This window comes from Crinia signifera, chromosome 1, assembly GCF_055691185.1.
Source record: "Crinia signifera chromosome 1, ASM5569118v1, whole genome shotgun sequence".
NCBI lineage: Eukaryota > Metazoa > Chordata > Amphibia > Anura > Myobatrachidae > Crinia > Crinia signifera.
Window position 1 is genome coordinate 422,731,932 of NC_139217.1, and position 22,101 is coordinate 422,754,032.

The 22,101-nt window shown below is 40.9% G+C and overlaps 1 protein-coding gene across 1 annotated transcript in view; it reads left to right on the top strand.

Annotated features, from left to right (window-relative positions):
* Positions 1 to 14,576, top strand: part of MCCC2 (methylcrotonyl-CoA carboxylase subunit 2) — a 71,681-nt gene extending 57,105 nt beyond the window's left edge. The window contains exons 13-17 of the mRNA XM_083151885.1: positions 2,519 to 2,585; positions 6,115 to 6,271; positions 8,376 to 8,490; positions 12,000 to 12,085; positions 14,363 to 14,576. Of these exons, the coding sequence (XP_083008011.1) occupies positions 2,519 to 2,585; positions 6,115 to 6,271; positions 8,376 to 8,490; positions 12,000 to 12,085; positions 14,363 to 14,480 (543 nt within the window). The 3' untranslated portion in view covers positions 14,481 to 14,576. The remainder of the gene's footprint in view (positions 1 to 2,518; positions 2,586 to 6,114; positions 6,272 to 8,375; positions 8,491 to 11,999; positions 12,086 to 14,362) is intronic.
* The last annotated feature ends 7,525 nt before the right edge of the window (positions 14,577 to 22,101 follow it).

A 22,101-nucleotide genomic window follows, 5' to 3' on the forward strand; every position in this document is an offset into this window, starting at 1 on the left:
GCTGAATGGTCGGCCCCCCCACATTTACACTTCACCAAATCTGGCCCTCGTCGCAAAAAGTTTGGACACCTCTGGGTTAGGGGGTAAAATTGGAAGAAGAGGTGGGATGAGTGTACAAAGGGGAATGGTAGGGAAGATGAAGAGGACTAATGGTATAGAGAGAAGTCTAGAGTAACTCATGCCCTGGTCTGACAGGTTGAAAGGTTACATTGGGCTGTGTAGGTTACATGAGCCGTTGTTAGTGTTACCCATCTAATCAGAGCACAAAGTAGACATAGAGGAATAAGTACAATAGGACATCCAATAATCCTGGCTATAACCTTCACAATCCTGTTCTAAAAGCAAGCTTCAAATAGGTCCACCAGGTACCTGTATGGAATAATATGCCCACCTGGCCCCACTGCCTCCAACACAGCTCACTAGTGTCAGGATACATTTCATACAATTGGTGTGGAACCCAAGGTACCATCTGGTGAGGACATTTAAATAGTTATCCTTAGCATTGCAAAAATGCAGGTGGAGGTGCCAGCTACATTGGTGATTGCAAAGAACTGCCATCGCATCGCGATTCTAAAGGAACTTCACGACCCCTAAGTAAGTCTGTCCTTACTCAGGCTTCCAGTTGCAATGGGTTCTTGCAAAGTAAAGGAAACTTCAGCCGCGACACAGATCTTGGCCTCAACACGCCCAGGAAACAGGCAACCCCCTCCTCTTTTCCCAAACTCCAGCCACCCCTGTACCTGTCCCTCCCTCATAAACCCCTCTTCCTATCAACCAGGCAGAGGCGTTCACGTTAAATCTTTTTTTTAAAGTTCAACATAATATTGGTATTTTCATTTAAATGATTGGCCTTTACAGGTATTTCTTTGAAACATTCTGCAACAAAAGTTTTTTTTTTTTTTTTATTGCCATTTCAGAATTCTTAAGGATTCAGCTCTAGAAGTCCTATAATGAAACAAGCACTTGAGAAATAGTTTATGACAAAGCAGTATAGGAAATGTGCTATTGACTTAGAACCCTGTCACCCTACATATTATTCTGCTTTGTTCCATAAACAGCTGTGCCATGCACCCAATGAAATGTATACACCTATACAGGATGTATGTGGCCTTCAACTGAAATTCAATTTGCCACTAGAGAATTATACTGGTCAAGTCTGTTAATAGTGTGCCTATTTTCTAATACAGTGAAGTATTTTCCCACCATTCCTTGCAGCTGGGACTAGCAGCTGACCTCCATTTAATCATTCAAGTAAAACTTTCCAACATTAATAATGCTACACATCACACTTTACTTGTTACAATAAGAAAAATGAGTAGTGGTGGGTGTATTTTTATTTTTATTTTTTTTGTTGTTCCCTAACCAGCACTGACGTGATGACATTTGAACTGTAATAATATTATAACTCACCATTTATAGAAACATTTATAGAAGTTTATATTTACGTGTATGTATATGCAACATGGGCATTATAAACCTTGTGTCCACTATGATGTCAGCAAGTACCATGAGCAGACCTGTATGCCTCTTCGCACAGAGCACCACCCATTTAAGTTCATTTTAAATGTGAGTAGTAATATTGGGGCAGATTTATTAAGCCGGCTGAAGTGATAAAGTGGCTGGTGATAACGCAGCAGCCAATCAGCACCTAATTAACATTTTCAAACCCAACTTATAACTCAACGCAACAATCGGCTCATAATTGTTATCACCGGCTACTTTACCAGGCTATATAAATCTGCCCATTGTTTGCAAGACAAATTTAAAGGGACAAAAAAAAAAAAGGTTTTGAATCTGCTTTTACATAAAGCAGATTTATCTGTGTCACGTTGTCAGAAAGGGAGCGACTGAACAAAATGTTTTGTGTAAGTAAAATTCTCTATCACAGTAGATTGAAGGGTTGCAGGTGTGGGATGGGGGCTCCTAGTGAAACAGAACCACCATTTGAACTGTAATAATATTATAACTCACCATTTATAGAAACATTTATAGAAGTTTATATTTACGTGTATGTATATGCAACATGGGCATTATAAACCTTGTGTCCACTATGATGTCAGCAAGTACCATGAGCAGACCTGTATGCCTCTTCGCACAGAGCACCACCCATTTAAGTTCATTTTAAATGTGAGTAGTAATATTGGGGCAGATTTATTAAGCCGGCTGAAGTGATAAAGTGGCTGGTGATAACGCAGCAGCCAATCAGCACCTAATTAACATTTTCAAACCCAACTTATAACTCAACGCAACAATCGGCTCATAATTGTTATCACCGGCTACTTTACCAGGCTATATAAATCTGCCCATTGTTTGCAAGACAAATTTAAAGGGACAAAAAAAAAAAGGTTTCGAATCTGCTTTTACATAACTTTACTGTGTCACGTTGTCAGAAAGGGAGCGACTGAACAAAATGTTTTGTGTAAGTAAAATTCTCTATCACAGTAGATTGAAGGGTTGCAGGTGTGGGATGGGGGCTCCTAGTGAAACAGAACCGCCATTTTGTCTATTTCATTTGCAGGGCACACACTTCATTCAGCTGTGCTGTCAGAGAAACATTCCCCTCCTCTTCTTGCAGAATATTACAGGTGAGCATTGTCATGTTATATAACAAAAGCTGCATGTTTAATCATTGCTATTTTTTTTTTTAATTCATTGAGTTCATTTATGACCTATTGATTAGTCTTTAGTCTGTTTCAGGGCATTTTCTAAGCGATCTGACTAGATTTCCTAGAAAATGCCCCTACATCACTCCGTTGTACATGTGTTGCAATCACCCGACGATTAAGATCCAGCATGCAGGATAAATCTAGTGAGATCACCGGTCAGGGCCAGTGTTCTCACCGGAGTACACTGGCCCTGACAGATCGCTCAGCACACAGTGCTGGCACATCACTATGTTCTGAGTGATCTTGCTGAGCTATTTACAGTGCTCCGATCGCTTAGCAATGTCTCCCCGTGTGTAGGCCTCATAACACAGTTGTAGTTTTAAGCCTTGGAGAGAGATTAACCACTTTTTTCAAACCCAACCTTTAATATGGCACTTTAGAGTGGTTTGGTTGGTACTCTGATGCAAATGTATTAAGCCTGGGAAAGAGATCAAGTAGAAGGCGATAACGCACCAGCCAATCAGCTGTGTTTGAAATATGATAGTTGGGATTTGATTGGCTGGTGCTTTATCTCCACTTTATCTCTTCGCCAGGCTTATACATCTTCCCCTTTATCTCTCAGTACATACAGTAGGCCCCGAAATCCACTGTACTGTATCATCTTACTGTGAAATGACCATGGGGATATTTAGTGAGAGATTAGCCAATCATTATTTTTATTGGACGGTGATCCCCCAAAAAATATATATAAAAAAAACTGACCGTATATACCGTAAAGAATTTATACAAACTTTTATTATAACTGTAATGAAAAACCATAATTGTCCTTTACAGAATCCAAATAAGTAGCGAATTAAACTTGAGTCAACTCTGACTAAACAGAATTAGGTAGAGCGCTTCAAGTAATACTTTTGGACAAGTGGGTTAAAGAGACCATCTTTAAATGAGTTATGTTTCCATTAAACTGAAGCTGCTCATTGATGATAGTTTCACAAAGCTGAGACCTGTTGTATCTTGTAAAACTCTCCAGATGTATTAATAGGATATTGCCATTGTCTGGGTATTGTAAAATTGTATATAAAAGAAAAAAAAAACATAATATTGATATTAATCCTAATTTATTTAGTTGTTGTTATTAAGTGAACCCAATGCTAGGGACAGCATCGAGGTAACCATTAGTAGTAACCAGTGCTTAAGGGGGGGTGTGCAATGTCCAGCCGCTGTTTCCTACGGGAGAAATAGCAACGGGGCCTTATTCAATGCTGTCTTTAGCGACCGCATTGAAGAGGGATCACTGCAGATCGAGCCCGACTTTTAGAAGCTGTCTGGCCCCGTTCTGCTGATAACGGCCGTGGATTGTTGCAATCCCGGCCACAGATCGGCAATCCACAGACGTTTTCATGGCCACGCCCCCTTTGCGCTGATCAGCAGGCGGAACGTTGAATCCCGCCCGCCCATCTGCTGTCGATCAGAAAGCAAACGGGCCAGGATCACGGCTGTCAGGAGGGATCACAAATAAAAACCAAGGCAGTGACTTCTTAAAGCCAGCTTGTTGCTGGGGCGCTGCCAAAAGCCAGCAGCTCGGACACAGCTAAATATAAAAAAAAAAAAAAAAACTTGTGGGTAATTCAGGTTCCCTCGCAAAGCACATTTTGTTTGCTAATGGACAAAACCATGTGCACTGCAGGTAGGGCTGATGTAACATGTGCAGAGAGTTAGATTTCATGGAGGGAGGTGGCTGCCGCGGCACACTGCATGACTGCTTTCCTACAGACACACTGTGATATAGATATTGGTTTCCCCTTGTTCAAAACTGCTCAGTTTGATTTGTTTTTTTGTCTTTAGCAATGACCCCCAGTGCAAGCAGTTTTCCACAGTCTATTTCATTTCTCAATCACCTCCCGACACTCAATATTAGGTGCTATAAATCACATTTTCAGGTATAATCTTTCAAATATTTGATTAGTTCAGCTGCAGAATCCAATTTGCACCTGTGATGTCGCAATAAGATGATTTCATAGAGCTACCATCAATATGCAAAATAATTGAAAAGTCTCTGAGCTGTAATAATGTAACAAGACAAGGCTGATATTGTATTGAATAAATGTAAATAAATATTTTATTCAAAAAATCAGTTTCTTTATTAAGAAATAATGAAGAGTATATATAAGTATATATTCCTAAATGTATTAATACAACGTCATACACACATACATTAAAATTCTAATAAATATAAGGCGATCAGATGAAAAATCTCATTTAAAAAATCATTGAAAAAGTTCTGTCATTTCCGGAATATACAGGAAGTTTTCATTTCATATCAATATACTGGCACTTTCATTTTATGAATAATATTGCCGTGGAAACCACCTCTGGCTGCAATCAATGAAGAGATCACTGTAAGCGCAAGCGATGTGCTACGTTTACTTAGCTGGAGATGGGAGCTGCATACTGTATGTTACCTATCCTGGATCAGAGTGAGTGCGCCGCTGCCGTCCGGTAATCCTCCGCAAATGGCGGGTACGGCTGAGGGACGGGTGCCCACAGAGTGCACACCGGAGATGCGATGGCAAATATGTCCGGTCTTAACTCTGCAAGGACTGGCGGCGGATATCCTGCAAGCAAGCGGGGTCCTTTTAATTGTGTTTTTTTTTTCAATGAGATTTTTCATCTGAACCACCTCTTTTTTTTATTAATATTTGAATGTACTGTATGTGTATATGATGTCATATTGATACATTTTGGATGTATATACTCTTCATTATTTCTTATTAAAGAAACCGATTTTTTGAATGAAATAAATATTATTTACATTTATTCAATACAATATCAGTCTTGTCTTATTACAGTATTACAGCTCAGAGACTTGTGCTATTACATTTCTAGCAGTTAGGACAGGCAATATCCCATTCTGGGCCCTCAACTGGGGTCCCGACACACAATCTCCTGACCTCTGCCCTGTAAAACACTGCATTGGCCATTTCTACACAGTCCAGTATTTCTATTGTCCATGTCTGGAATGTGGTGATTATGGAATTTGCTCAACAAGCCACACGGAGCCACCATTTCATTTGAAACTACCGTTTCCACTGAGTTTTGTTATTGCATTTAACTATTGTGCAAATTCCTATGTGTTGTTGTTGTGGTGGTGGTGTTCTTATTTGCAGGCTTCATAATGTTCTGTATTGCATATGTACAAATTGGCAGACATAAATGTGATTACAGCCGGAGTAGATACAGCTAGAGCCATCCTCATCTAGGCCTTTATACGATTAAGTGAGCCAGAGCTGTAGGACTTAATCCTATGCCAATCCCCTACTGTATTGTTCTATGTATTGTATTGCAGCTGAGACAATAGATGATGATAAGCCTTGGTGAGCCTCGGCTCACCATGGCTCTCCGGAGAAGGCTAGTTGAAGAAGGCTCCATCTGTACGATGAGACGTTCACTTCCTATAAATTGTAAAATTGTAACATAATTTAATATCTCCTTAACCTATCTGTTCCAGGTTTTATGGTTGGCCGTGAATATGAAGCAGGGGGAATAGCAAAGGATGGTGCTAAAATGGTGACCGCTGTTGCATGCGCCAGTGTTCCAAAAATTACCGTTATTATTGGAGGTTCTTATGGGGCCGGGAACTATGGGATGTGTGGCAGAGCTTACAGGTTAGTTATTTCAGAATGATAGGCGGTTCGGCTGGCTCCTTTTATCACAATTGTGTAGCCCAATGGGGTGATTTATTTACCCACATGATTTGCTGATGTCCACATCCCCTGATTGCAGTAGAATGCTGGAATGGTGTATATATATATATATATATATATATATATATATATATATATATATATATATATATATATATATATATATATATATATATATATATACATAAACGGTGGGCTTTACTATTTATACCTCTAAGCATATTTAGTCACCTCATTATTTTTGCAAAACCCCTTGGCACAAAACATTCTCTGCTATCTTTTAATTTTACCTTAAAGAGGCCAGATGTACTAAGCTTGAAAAGTGATACAATGGAGAGTGATAATGAACCAGCCTATCCGCTCCTGACTTATTGTCAAATACATCCTGCAGCATGGCAGTTAGGAGGTGATTGACTGGTGATTTATCACTCCCCACTTTATCATTCTTTGTAGCTTAGTACATCTAGCCCTCAGTGTACAACTTTAAGGGGGGGTATTCAATGTCAGGGGAACGGCTGTCGAGCGTGCCCCTGTCCCGTTCTCGCTTTGCTCGCCTGGAGCTCGGCGGTCAGGATTCAATGTCCCGGCCGCCGAGCGGCGAGAAAGGGGCGTGGCCGCCAGTTGAGGGCGGAAATAGACGAGCTCCGGCCGGGATCTTGCCTATTTCCGGCTTTTCTCGGCAGAACGAGCCCGACAGCTTGTGATGTCGGGCTCGTTCTGCAGAGAACCCCTGTTCAGTGCTGTCGGGGAAGACAGCATTGAATAGGGCCCAGCAGCCATCTCCCCCGTCGGGAGATGGCTACGGGAGCACGACTCATATTGCATACCCCCCTAAATCTAGAGCCTATTTTGTATTCTTTTCCCAGTACTTATGTATTATCTGGGCTCCCATGTTAAATGCACCCCATTTTTTCATACCGCTACTATCCAACTACGCATGGAGTTGATTTTATATAGTGTGGCGAGTGGACGCGGTCTCATAAGAAAAACGGAAGCCCAGATATTACATAAGTACCCTTTTCCCATATGTTTTTTTTTTTTTGTGAGGGGGGGCGGGGAGAAACTGCTGAAAACTAGTGTAGAATTGTATGTCTTAAGGTGGCCATACACACGCAGATTAATCTGCAGATCTGTCTGGTTGGAACAAACACATGGTTATGGATGAGAGCAAATGACAGTTGACCATTTGCTTGGAAATGCTGGAAAACTGGCAAACTGTCACTCATCCATAACCATATTTTTGTTCCAACCAGCCAGATCTGAAGATAAATCCTACTAGTGTATGGGCACCTTTACTGCTATTCAGCTCTTTTCTTCTACTAAAGCAGTCTGGGAAAAGTCCAGTTATGAAATTGCGTCACCTTGTATTGTGCTGATAAATGAGCCTTTTTCATATTATATCAATCTGTAATGTTTTTGGTAAATCTGTCTAATAAGTCTATTGTACATTTTTGACATGTTAGCAGACACAGCTTAAAAATTTTTTTATTTGATCAATCGACTTCATGTGACCATACCTCCCAACTGTCCAGATTTTTGCGGGCACATCCTGTTTTTTGGAGGCGACACCACATCCGGCCGTGTCCCATGGGGAGGGGCAGTTGGGAGTCATCCCTTCCTGCCGCTGCTCTGCTCTGCAGCAGAGCAGTGGGGTCTATTCAGAGGGGCCAGGGGCATGGCCAGCTGCTCACGCAGCACTGACCATGCCCCCAATGTGACCAAAAAGGGCGTGGTATCCCAGTGAGGCCACACCCCCCTTTTTGCGAGTCTCTCAATCTGCAGCTAATGTGTTGGGAGGTATGTATTTTGATAGAAAAATATGAGCACATTGATTTTGAATGTGGTAAAGTAAGATTTCTTTATGAATATATTTCCATTTTTAGTAACTTTTTTTGCAAGTCTTCCAGTTTTTTTTAATGCAGCAATTGTTTACAAGGCTAAGCCAACCTTCCATTTTAAATACTTGCTGCTTTAAAAAAAACTAAGCAGACAAGTCCCGAACCTCTGGAATTTGGATTACATTTAGTCCAATGATGTGTTTTCCATTTTGTTGCTTCTATTTCAGCCCAAGGTTTCTTTACATGTGGCCAAATGCTCGTATATCTGTGATGGGAGGGGAACAGGCTGCTACAGTATTAGCCACAATTGCTAAAGATCAGAAAACAAGAGAAGGGAAGTCAGTAAGTAACATAATACTAGTAGCTGTTGATATTCCCATCGTCGCTGTGCTTCCCAATTTTGTATATTTTACTGTATAATATATATTTCTTTTTAACGCTACCGGAAGGTCCTACTGTACATTTGGCAAATTGGTCATACCTTGATTGGGGTATTATTATTAAAACATGCATTAACATTGCCCTGGTTTGTCAGGCTGCAACAGTAACGTGATTTTTATCTCAGGACAGATTAGCCTCCACAACAATTCATTACTGGATTGTAAGATTAGATTCTAAATAATGTCAGACTGAGCCTCTGCTTGTGCTCATGTTGCAGATGTAATTGTTTGCCCTGTGGTCATGTAAGACACTGAACTGGTACAGTATTTCTTCTACTTAGCAATTCATATACTTCTCTATCTTACCGATGCTTTTACTTTACACATAAAGGTGTATCTTTGTTCTACTTGCATTTCTGTTGCTCACTTTATTATCTGTAACATCATTTACTGTGGATAACTGAAGGGTCCGCTCACTAAGCTGTAACACTGTACAGTGGCTTGTCACTGCATTGCAATAATGGGATACGGTCAATTGGGCCACCAGCATGTTGGTCGACATGAGTCTAGGTCGACCGGGTCAACTGTTGTGGGGGAGCGTCGATGGGCGCACACCTACATGTCTGCGGCAACCATGCTGGCAACGCAGCTCAGCCTGGAAAATGCATACCACCAAGGGGGGGGGGGGGGGGTGGTGTCTGAAATCTTAAGACAAATCTTTGTCAAAATGTGCTCTTTGCATGAAATCTTTTACCCAGGACTGATGGAGAGTTCAAGGGAAATCTAAAGAAAATCTTAAGAACATAGATTTTTCGGTACTTGTTTCCTATCTGGGCGCCCAGGTTTTCTACGTACGGCACCGTAATGAAATCGGATCGCATCGGATTCGGTACTCGATGATGTACGATGGCATACGATGCGATCCGATCCGATTTCATTTTAAATCGGATCGCATCGCATGCGGTGACGCGATCAACCTGATTTTTACATTGGAATCAATGTTAAATGGTCCCTGAGACCTGATTTTACATTGATTTCAATGTAATAACCCCGCAAACCCACGATTTGTATAGGAAACCCCCCCTGATGGTTTAAAATGCGCCTCCATTGTTAACGCCACCCCAGTATTGACGTCAACCCGAAGCGTGGCGAGCGGCGGCGGTACGCGTCCTCCGACTTTTTCATACCCCCACTATCCACGTCGGCGTGGAGTTGAGAATAGAATAGTGTGGCGAGCCACCGAGCCCGAAGCGTGGCGAGCGGACGCGGATACCTGTGAAGCCCGCGAGGGGACACGGATACCTGTGAAGTATCCGCGTCCCCTCGCGGGGCTCGCTGCGCTCGCCACGCTTCGGGCTCGGTGGCTCGCTGCGCTCGCCACACTATTCTATTCTCAACTCCACGCCGACGTGTATAGTGGGGGTATGAAAAAGTCGGACGACGCGTACCGCCGCCCCTCGCGGGGCTCGCTGCGCTCGCCACGCTTCGGGTTGACGTCAATACTGTGTTTCTGTGCAGATGTGACAAGGGGAGGGCTTTGAAGGGTTAATAAATACAGTAGTGTTACAGATGGCCCATCCTATGGGCCAACCATAAAAGCGGGAACGAAATCGGATCGCATCGCATCGTTCAATATCGTGTATGTGCATTTGTGTTATCCGATGCGATGCGATCCGATTTTGATACGGAGAATAGCATGGTGCGCAATTAACTTAGCGGGCGCCCAGATAGGAAACAAGTACCGATTTTTCTAGTGTGTGGGCACCTTAAGACACCTCAACCATCAAAATGGTGTTGTCATTGTGGAGTAGTTGTTCTCACAAACAAAATGCTTAGCTGATTAAATATATAGGGCAGTATCCTATTAGCTGCTAATTGATCCTTTGGGGGCTATCCAATTAGTCCTGTAAGCCAGCATTTATCAATGATACTGCTTTGTGTGCCTCGGCCACGAAGAGCAGAATCCCCCAGAAGACTCCTTTTTCCGCAAATGACACATGGGTCCTGGATCCCAAATGTTTGTCGCCCGAGAACGGGTCATTTACCGCACATACTGTAAAACAGGCTATAATTGGATAGCCCATTTAGTACTGTAAGACTAAAAAGCCTGTCTTTATTGTGCTGTAAATTATTATCTGCAATTGGTTACCAGCCATAGGTTTTATGCGCAGTCTTTATCATACACTGTCCAGTTTATACCACATGGCACTCCTCCAAACTAAAATATCCAACAAGATGGTACCCGGTCGATGGATGTACGATGTCTAGAATGACAATGTTATGGTCAACCAGGCTTTGTCGAAGCCTATATATAGTTGACCGCGTCTAGATCGAACGTAATGAAAGTTTAAACGCAAGCATTAGATCGATCGGAGCAGGATCGCAATGAGTTTTTCATGTTTTCAAGTAGACTTGGTTCAAACTTTACTATCCAAGTGGGCATACAGTGAGAATATAATAATGTGCCAAGTGTAGTGAGGCACCATGCCCGACGCAAGCCATGCGAGGGGACACTGTGCACCTATACAGTGTCCACTGGGATCCCTGTAACATTAACACCAAAAAACCATGAAAAACTCATGTCGACCATGGCCCAATTTCCCGTCGATCTAATGCTTCCGTTAATGTCGATCCAGGCACGATTGTCTATCTTTAGGTATCTAACTAGATGGGTATGACTAAGAGTGGTCGGCCATAACATGGTCAATATAGACCGCATCTAGATACCGTACCCATTCAGAATACCCCTTCCATGACTTTGTAGCACTGTTTTTTTTTCTATACTTGTACGGTTCAGAACCAAAAAAAATTTTGTATAGATGTTTACATGGTCATCATTTCATGTTTAATTTACACCAAAACCTCTAACATGCTGCCCCCTTGTATTCTGCTTCACTTATGAAAGAACATTCATTACCAATACCCAAACACTAATGTAACCATTATTGTCCTGTTCTGGACTATATCCTGGGGTAATCAATGCCTGATCTACCTGATTAAAGATAGTGGGCACTCAATGACAGAGCATTGTTAGGACCAAATTTAGTTATCATAGTCCTACTGAATCATATATCACTGAAACACCATTTAGTAGGACTGTTCTTTTACTACCATTGTATGTTTGTAATATCATTGATAAAGAAAAGAAAGGAAAAAAAAAAAAGATTAATTGACATATAGGTGACCCATTAAAATCTATATTCTCAAGCAGAAGCAGGTCAGACAGACTGACCAATGTAATAGTCCGCAAATTACCGGGAACATAGTCACAAGATTCAAGGTGGCAGTTACTGTAGTTTAAAACAAGTTGCCTTTTTAATTTACGTCGGCCCTGTCCGATTGAGGTCTATTAAATTTGGTTCAGAATTGGATCAGTACAAGGTGATCTTTACCTGTGTTACGAAAACAAAACTGATCAAGTGCAAAGTTTATTTTAATGTTTGTATTGATTTTGTTTATTGTTTTTGTAAGTTTTCAGAAAAAGAAGAAGCTGCGCTGAAAGAGCCGATAATTAAACGATTTGAGGAGGAAGGCAATCCGTTCTACTCCAGTGCAAGGTGAGATGCTACTTCTAGCTCGCAGGAGCTCCCTCATCTGTGTTCGGATACATACGATATCCTGGCGGTGGGTCTGCAGGTGTCCAAAAGACCAACCCTAGCATTCCAATATAAAGCTCTGTAAGGGGTAGAGTTATGGTTTTTATCACCGGCCAATCAGCTCCTAACTGTGAAGTTACAGGCTTGGTTTGAAAAATATACAAGAAAAGAAAATGGGTAACAGCGCTATACACTGGATTAAAATATTAATACATTCAATAGTAATTAGTGCAATTGATAAAGAATGACAAAAATAGGATAAAAATGACATATAATCAGTAAAAAAGAACAAATGTCACGTTAAGTAGAGGTTCTAATCACCCACTGGTTCTACTTCTACTTCCACTTCACTGCAGGCTGGTTCTTGTGGATAAGTCCATTCCTATTGGGTCCAATATTATGTCCTGTTGTAATGTCCGCATCCAGGTGCCTCTGTTCCTATTTTTGCCTCTGGGGGATAGCACTCCCCTCTGTTCCTTATGAGCCACAGGGGGACAGTCTCAACCTCTATCTCTGGAGACATCTGCAAGAAGGATTTTGGCTTGTGGAAGAGGCTTGTTCAAAGGTTGGATCCTGGGAGGGTGTAAGGCCAGTCACTCACTTTACAGATGAGTTGCAGGGCTGGTGCAGTTCCAAACACTGACAGTGGGATAAAGCAATGGTAATGGGTCCCAGGGGTGTAAGCCTTGACACGTTTCGCTGCTTAGCTGCACCTTTTTCAAAAGGTTTTGTAGGTTTCACCTCAAAGGGTTTATATACCTTATCCAACCTCATCCCCAGCATTTATTTACCAGTAATTTGCAGATTGGTGCGCCGGACCATTGTTGGCTGGCGGCTCCGTGTGTCTGGGTCCGCCTTCAGCAGTCGTCGTTGGCTGGTGCTGTCCAAGGTGTCCCTTACCTGTCTCGGCATAACTGCGTTTGGGATGGCGGCTTTTGGAATTCTAATATCTGCATCCTCATCCATGTCGAAGTTCTTGTCCCGGGATTCCTTCAGCCGGCATCCGAACCACAGGGATTATAACCGCTTCCCCCTGGGTTACCTTTCATACATTTTCCAGGGCTTCTGAGAATAGATCAGGTTATCGCAATGTGTGCTCTGCCATTACAGCTGAGGTTATGAAGCGGAGAAATGTTTGTTTCACTTGTAAATGATACCTTAATGTTTAGTTTTAATATCACCCTGGGGAAGATAATTAATTTAAATCGCATACTTTATTTTGGTTTCAATGACCCTTGAGAAATATTTATTTCCCTTCTCCCTATTTACTGTGTGTCCTAAAGCAATGGCTACAGCAGCAATAGTGTTGGACTATTGCGTGTGGCTGTTTATTTCTATAGAGAAAGCAATGAGAACATAATATTAAATAGTGGTGCACACTGCCAGTGGCATCCGTGGCTTTTATGTGCTGCGTCAATATCTGTCCGCCGTGTGTTTTGTCTTTTAATTATAAATCAAATTAGAATGTGTCGTTCATTGAACAGCCTTTATTTATGAGAGTCATTAGGAACCTCTTCTCCTAATAGTATTTGCCCATCTGCTACATTTCTTCACACCAGACCATCAATTCACCTAAATTACAGAGATCTGTTTCGGCTTCTTTCTAGGAAGGTCCGTGTGATGAATATCTTATAGTGGATGTGGAGCATGATCTATAAGTTTGATGGTCATTAAATATTTAAAGGATTTTCCCTAAAGACAGGAACTGCTTAACAAAAAGAGATTGATATTTCAGAAATTCTTCAAGTAGTAGTTTTTTTTTTTAAGTGTACTGAGAATAAGCTGTTAAAATGCATATTATATATATTTTGTTAAAAAATTAAGTTTTATTCACAAAATGGAGTGAATAGAACACACGCAGCACCTTCTATTTTAAGTGATATGCAGCGTGACTATATTCTATGTGTGACCGCAGCTGTATCGGCATAGGAAATGCTACGGTACAGTGTTTTGCATTTTAATGGTCTCAAAAAAACATCCGGTGTTATCGAGTCATATGGCACTCACACGTTGATGTGACTTTTATCGCATGAAGGCTAGATGTATGTGGACACATCTGTGTATTTAAAAAAAAAATGGTTCATGTGTAAAACCATTTGCGTACAAACTTAACTTGTGTGTATAATATTTGTTAATTAAGTGTTCTAATCTGAGCTAAAAAAAATAGTCTCTGCAATCTACATTCCATGTACCGGTACCGCTGGTGTAACTTGTCTTTTTCCTTGTGTATTTCTGCAGGTTGTGGGATGACGGGATCATCGATCCAGCTGACACAAGACTGGTTCTAGGACTGAGTCTCAGTGCGGCTCTCAATGCGCCAACTCAGAAAACTCAGTTTGGAGTTTTTAGGATGTAATTCACTCTGGAATCATTGCTCACTACAAGCTACCAAGAACTTGATGTTTCTAAAAATTATTCATCTTGTAAAATAAATCTTTTTTTTTTTTTTTAATCCGTTGTGGTTTTTTTTTTATGAAAATTGTTTACTATACTATTATTGCTATTAATATTGCCTTTTTGGTTAACAGAAATATGACTGTTTTGAGAAATTGCTGAGATAAGCTGTGCACATAAACCTGAAGATACGGGCACTATGCAATAGCCTGCATGGTGCATGCTGTTCTGGAATTCCGGGGAGTATTTTTAAAGTGGCAACCAGGTCGGTTTTGCCTCGGTTTTGCCTTGTAAATGATTGCTGCTTTAAAAATATAGGCAGCTTCACCTGAATTCGCAAAAGACCTGCACCTCACGGCTATTACATATTTTCCACAGTGTTTGTCTTATGAATACTGAGTAGTGATCGGTGAATAAATTATAGGGGTGTTGCGAGTGTGGTAAAATCTTAGAAGAAGAATCCAAATTGCTACAGAGGCAACAGAACGGTTAGGAGCTTAATCATTTATTTATAATGCGTTACAAAACTATGCAGCACCAGATAGAATATAACAAATCTTTCAAAGATATATACTATATACAAAAATAATGAGGACAAACTTCACTGTTAATGGGAGGCAAAGGATATAGTGAGGGACCTTTCCATAGTGCCTATCCATAACACCCTCTTTCTGCAGCCCATCCATAATGTCTATTTCCTGACAAGATCTGCATTTTACATGTTGGCTAGCCACTTTCTCTCACTACCAAAGAACTGCTACACTGTATGTTGACCCTTTGCTATAAATTCACATGCGTTTTGTACTTTGCTGTCGGGAAGGCAGCCCAAAACGGCTAAGAACCAGTGGATTCCCATTTGATGGTAGGAGATCGAAGCTGTCTAGATTGACCGTTACGAGATCGACCACTCTTGGATGAAGGCGTCTAGTTAGATGCCTAAAGATAGTCGGGATTTTAAGCAACAGTGATGGGAGTTAGAGGCAAGCGGGAGACCGACGGAAACTAAATCGGCCGTCACTACTTCTAAATAAGTTATTTTGATTTTATTTTTGGTGTCGAATGTCACAGGGGTCCCTGTGTACACTGTATATGTGCACATTGTCCTGTCGCATGACTAGCTGTGCTCGCCATGCTTTGGGCACAGAGCCTCTCTGCGCCTGGCACACTATTCTAGTCTTACTATTCCCACTTGGATATTAAAGTATGAACCAAGTTGGGCTGCACCAAAAAAAAAACCTGAAAAACTCATGTTGACGTGGTGACTTTTAACCTTATCTATATCAATCTCCCACTTGCATCTAACACTCGCCACTGTCCCTTTTGACCCTGTTGACTTATTTTTAGGCATCTAACTTGACGCCTTCGACCAAGAGTGTTTGATCCCTTACTGTCCATCTAGACCACGTCCACCCATCGACTGTATACCCCATATGACTACCGACCGACCAGGGTAACTTTAAGTATGCCTATTAAACATTAAATAATTTTAAATTATTTCAGAATATTTGTCTTACATCCTATCAGGGAGACAATACAGTGGGTTAAGGTGCCCATACACTAGTGCGATTTGGCCCAAAGCCCATATAACACCTCCTACATCCACCTAAACTCATTTTTTGTTGTTTAGTTCCTTGGGAGTAAGGAACGTATTACTTCACTTAGGTAGTGTTTGTTTTTTCTATGTTTTTAGCATATCAGTCCCTGTTTACAGGGCTCAGACACTTAAACAGAAGCGAGGCGTAGTTAAATCACCTGCTCTGCTACCAACTCCTAAAGAGAGGTCACTGTGTCACTAATAGAGTGTCTGTGGCTCCACCTGAAGATATCATACCTGAGAGAGTCAACATTAGCTCTACACGTTCTGAAGAGCTCAGTGACTTCAAGCGTGGTACTGTGATAGGATGCCACCTTTCAGTGAAAAAGTGCCCTGCAATGGAGCATCCACTGGATAAATAATTTAACTTGTAATATAGTCTTACTTTTTAAATGAAGCAGAAATTGAGATATTTTTCCATTTTTCGTGTGGTTGAAGGCAATCCTTTTTCTAAGGCAATATGATTTCAATGCACACTTCCATTGCAAGGTAAATTGTTCACTTTCAAAGCAGGAAATATGCATTGTTGCCAAATAAAGGTCAAAACATGTATTTATTTATTAATTACACTTACATTTCACACACACACACACACACACACAACTCATAGAATAGTGGGTAGGTCCCTAAGGGTCACTTACAAATAGGTACCACATGATTACCCTCCAAATAAAACAGCTGGTGTTTCCAAGTCCCAGACACCAGTGCTGCTGCACCTTAGTCAATCAAATGTAGATCCCCTTAGTGGTTTCCCCAAGTCTCCAGATGTCACCTACTAGACAGTCTTCCATCAGTAGCATCAAATTAAATAATTGTCTATATATTATAGGATGCCCCCTTTGCAATAATACAGTACGTGAAAGTTCATCCCTGCTGGATATTTCATGTTCAACTAGAAGTGACATTATTTGAAGGTGGAAGCATTTAGGAACAACAGCAATTCAGCCGTGAAGCGGGGTCAACAACTGCTAAGGCGCATGGTGTGTAAAAGTCACCAACATTCTGTTGATACCATAGCTGAATATAGAGTTCTGACGTTCCATTGTAATGAATGTACGAGCAAAAACTGTGCTGCGGGAGGTTTATCAAATGGGTTTCCTTAGCCGAGCAGCTGAATACATCTCACATCACCAAGTCCAATGCGAAACAGTGGACGGAGTGGTGTACAGCACATATACACTGGAAAAAACAGGAAGGATGATAAGCAACGCTGAATTAATGATGGTGAATCAATTTTGTGAAAAAAGAAGAATATATTTAATGCAATACAAATGAATAAAATAATGATAAAGGATGTACGGTACTTATGTATTATCTGGGCTGCCGATTTTTTGATTGTATGCCTTAACTTAAGGCATACAATCAGATGCGATGACCCAATTTTTCCATAGGATCTGGAACAAGAATAGCACCACCAACGCGTTTCACAGATAAAGCTGGCGGCAGCCCAGTGAAATGCGTTGGTGGTGCTATTCTTGTTCCAGATCCGTGTTGTTTCAGTGGACCTCATCGGTGTACCTGTCCAAATATTTGATCCTCCTGTCCTGGACCTCCTAAACTTGATCGTTTCCTCAAATTGGATACAAATGATGGTGAGGTAGAAGATGGGCTCCAAACATCAGCCACTCCCTCAACCACCACTCTCACCCCACAAGGGTCTCCATTCCCTTTTGGACCTTGCCCTTCACAGGGACCATTGACAGTGAGGACAGTACAGGTCGTACACATTTTGAGTGTGGACATTCCTTACCACGTGAGATCTGGATTAACCATTTTTTATTGTTTTTAAATGTACATCCTTTATCATTATTTTATTCATTTGTATTGCATTAAATGTATTCTTCTTTTTTAACAAAATTGATTCACCATCATTAATTCAGCGCTGCTTATCATCCTTCCTTTTTTTTCTCGATTTCCTTGGGGACCGACCCACCCCACCTAAGCAGCTGCTATAAGGAAGCAAAACAGATTAAAGCGCTCTTCAGTCAGAGGTATTTCTGTCTTCGACTCTTTGCATTCTTCACATATACACTGGACTATGGTGCAGTGGAAATATGTTTTGTGAAGTGACAAATCAATCTACTCTGTTCGACAGTAAGATGTTGGAGTCTGGGTTTGGCGGATACTACTAGAACGTTACCTGCTGACTGCATTATGCCAACTGAGGTTTGGTGGAGGAGGGATAATGATATGGGGCTGTTTCTCAGGGTTTGAGCTAGGCCCCTTACCTCCAGTTAAGGGCAATCTTAATGCTTTGGCATACCAGCGCCATTTTGAACACCACCATATTTAGGGAAGGCCCTTTACTATTCCAACATGACTGTGACCAAGTGCACAAAGCATTGCCCGTGACTGGTAATGTACACAATTTTTTTTGGACAGAACCATGCACAGATCTCAAACTCGCCAGCCTGGACGTGGTCTATATTCCTTTTTGGGTGATTTTTGTTAAGGTTTGGGGTGCGATTTTGATGGTTTCTAGGAGAAAACATCTGGGTGCGAGTTTTGAAGTGCAAATTTTTGGTCAAGGCAAAATATGTTCTTTTTACGGCAAATCGCACGTTACTACATGTGCAATTTACGGAAAACGTGCAAATTCGCCTTTTTTGGTCCCAAAGGATCACACATGTCTAACAATTGCTTCGTATTACATGTCACCTTAGTTTCTTAACTTGCCACCAATGATCACATGTTAGGAATGCAGGTTTGTTACAAATGCAATGTTAACATTAATTTACATCCAACTGAAGTCACTGACATGAATAAATACATCTTTGTCACAGAGAAAGAAATCTTTATCCTCTAACACCTAACTGTTAGAAGAAACAAAAACAATCAATGGTTTCTCCAAATGACCTGCGGGGTAGCATTGGTATACAATGTGTGCTAAGTGACAAATCACTAATTGCTTCTGATAATGCTAATGCTGATTGAGACCTTCCCCTTCTCCGTGAATTTGTTTCTTCCAGCAATCCTGACATCTGTCATTTCACCATTGAGCGCTAATCTGTATACTCCTCAGCATTGCGAGGTTATGTAGCAGCATTTGGTGGACAGTTTATTGGTTATATAAAGCCCATTTTTCTCCACCTATAAATACAGCACAATAATGGGGGGAGTTCTAAAGTAGTATTTTGGGTGAAATGGACTTTATTGCAATTTGTTGCTGTCAGAGCAAACCAATAAAGCTTGTTTTTAATTGCACAAAAATTACCTGTTTTGGGGCAAAAACATTAGTGGTATATCCTTTTAGCCACTATAATTTACCACTGCTAATGGATTCCCCCAGAACTATCCTGTTTACGCTGATGACTATTCCCCCAATGCCACTTATTGGGGATTATACTTCGGGTGTGTCAGTCATGCAGAGCATAGTCTTTGGACCATGGATACCATGTGTTATCGCCTACAAACAAGAAAAACGGTCTTTAATTGGAGAACCTGATAATCCCCATCAAGCTAAAATCATAAATAAGCCCCCCCAAAAATTAAAATGAATGGGCTAATAGGATAACCCCTCATAAAATCTGTAAAGGTGCCCATACACCTAGCCGATTTGGGACAGTTTCGGGCGATTGTTGTGAATCGGGCCGTGAAATCGGCTCAGTTTGATGTTCCCTCAGGTCTGATGCGCGGTCGGACACAAGCAGGTGGTTGGACCTGCTGGCCATCCGACCACCCGACCTGGGACCTCCTTCCTGGGGGGGGGGGGGGGGCTGACTAGCGGGATCCGGACAACTGGTGGGGTGGGCAGCTCATAGTAGTGGCATGCAGTGGGGCCTATCCAAGCGGCGATGGCAGTGCTGGCCGGACCCCGCTGCCCTCCCCCCACCACCGCAGCAGATCCTGGGAGAACTACATGCAATGACTTGCATGCGATTTATTGCATGTAAAAAGGGATCTGTCTGGGGGCTCTGGGCAAAGGGCTTAAGACAAATCAGGCCAGTGTATGGGGCCTTTATAAGTTCATGGACCTCTATGCTTTTTTGTCTGTTATCGCAAAAAGACCACACATCAGGAACTTTTGAGGGAATCCTCAATGGGTCCCCCAAAAAATATCCCTGATAAGTGCAGATGCTGGGCTGCCTCTGAGGCTAATTAGATAAAAACTGAGGGATCGATTACACTGTGGGCAATTGAATTCCCTCCTTAATGGGTCACTGATCCTGATACGATCGCTCTTCAGCTATATGTTCCATAATTGCTTTTAAAATGCTGTAAACTTGACCAAGTTTCTTCTCCAGAGAGCAATATTAATTTGTGAAAGGAACATTTTATCCTTTGGGAATTCAATTTATGTCCTGATTACACATAGTGCTGTACTTTGCAACCAATTTAATTTCAATTTTCATTGCAGCAAAATCTAGTTTTCAATTCTAATTGTAGTGCTTGTGCTTGTGATATTGCTACATTAATTTTAGCACCATACAGGCAGCAGTAAAGTTGGACTGTGTTTTTTTACTAAAACAAATAAAACGTGTACGAGGTTTATAAACTGGAGGAGTTAACCACACGCTTTTGAGACACACAGATCTATATGTACTCATTTTAAATACAGACCCATGTTTGAGCAAAACATGGTAAAAGAAGTACCGGTTCTCCTATTTCTCTATTTCTCACTGTTTTTTTTTTTGTTTTTTTTTTAATTAGTAAAAGTACATATGAGGATACAGGTGAATTTCTTATCCATTAAATGGAGGATTCTGACAGTAAATAATGTTTGTAAATTGTCGACTTTGATTGATGCTACTCGATAAATCAAGTTGAAATTAATTAAAACCCTCAAACCTATAGCATGTGCAGAAAAAAGGGGGTGGGTAACCGTATCATCCAATGGCGGACATGAAACAATATGATTTATAAATGCAAAAATACTGTACGTTGCTGATTGTTTGTAATGAAAGACACTGCTGCGAAATGTATGTTGCAACTTGTTTACTCTTTTTGTATACAAATTTGTTATGACTGCAGATTGTGATCTACACAATGGGAATGCAGTTTTGTTGCAGATTTGCTGTATATCATGCTTCAATAAAGAATTTTTTTTGTTTTGGACGGATCAAGAAATCCAAGAAGTTTTCCTGGAAACGTTGCTGTTTCAATGTGTGTAGGTGATACTTAAAAAAGTGTAGGGGACTACAGGTTGAGTATCCCGTATCCGAATATCCGTTATCCGAATTATTCCGAAAACCATACATTCCAGAAAGTGAACAAAAAAAATGTTTTTTTTGCTAAAAACTCACTGGGGACATTTGTAACAGCCCTACTGAGGACATGATATGTAACTGGCACTATATATGTACAAGAAAATGATTGCTTGGCCTTCAAATTCAATATCTGAGATAGTACACAAATTTTGTTTCATGTTTTGAAACCTTGTTTTTTGAACAAATAAAATATATTTGTGTGCATTTCATGTGGTAATAAAATATATCTGTGTGTATTTTATGTGTTTATATAGCATAAATGCAAGATACTTCAAAATACATCATTTAAATATTAAAATATTCCGAAATACGGAATAATCCGCTATCCAAAATTCTCCTGCTCCCGAGCATTTTGGATACGGGATACTCAACCTGTAATATTAAACCTTCTTGGATCAGTTCAAGGAATGTACTATATTTTTGCATTTATAAAGTATATTGTTTCATGTCAACAGCCCTTTGGATTATACTATTACCCACCCCCTTTTTTTCTGTACTGTTTTGTTTGAGATGTGGTGACATATTTTTGTTTTTTACTCTTCCGGGGCTTCATTGCGCCTATAGGAGTTGATACGAACACTTCCATTCATCATACCTATGATCTTTCAGCTTGGTTGCCCACTTACTACACAGTCAATCATTTCAAATTTGACCACACTACTAAGAATTCGGTTTTATGAAGGGGGCGAGAGTATCTGAAAAGTGAGTCTGTGCAAGTTTTATACTGTTGTGGGAGAACTTGCATTATGTAATGTGAGTTTGGTAGAAGCCGTCAAAAATCA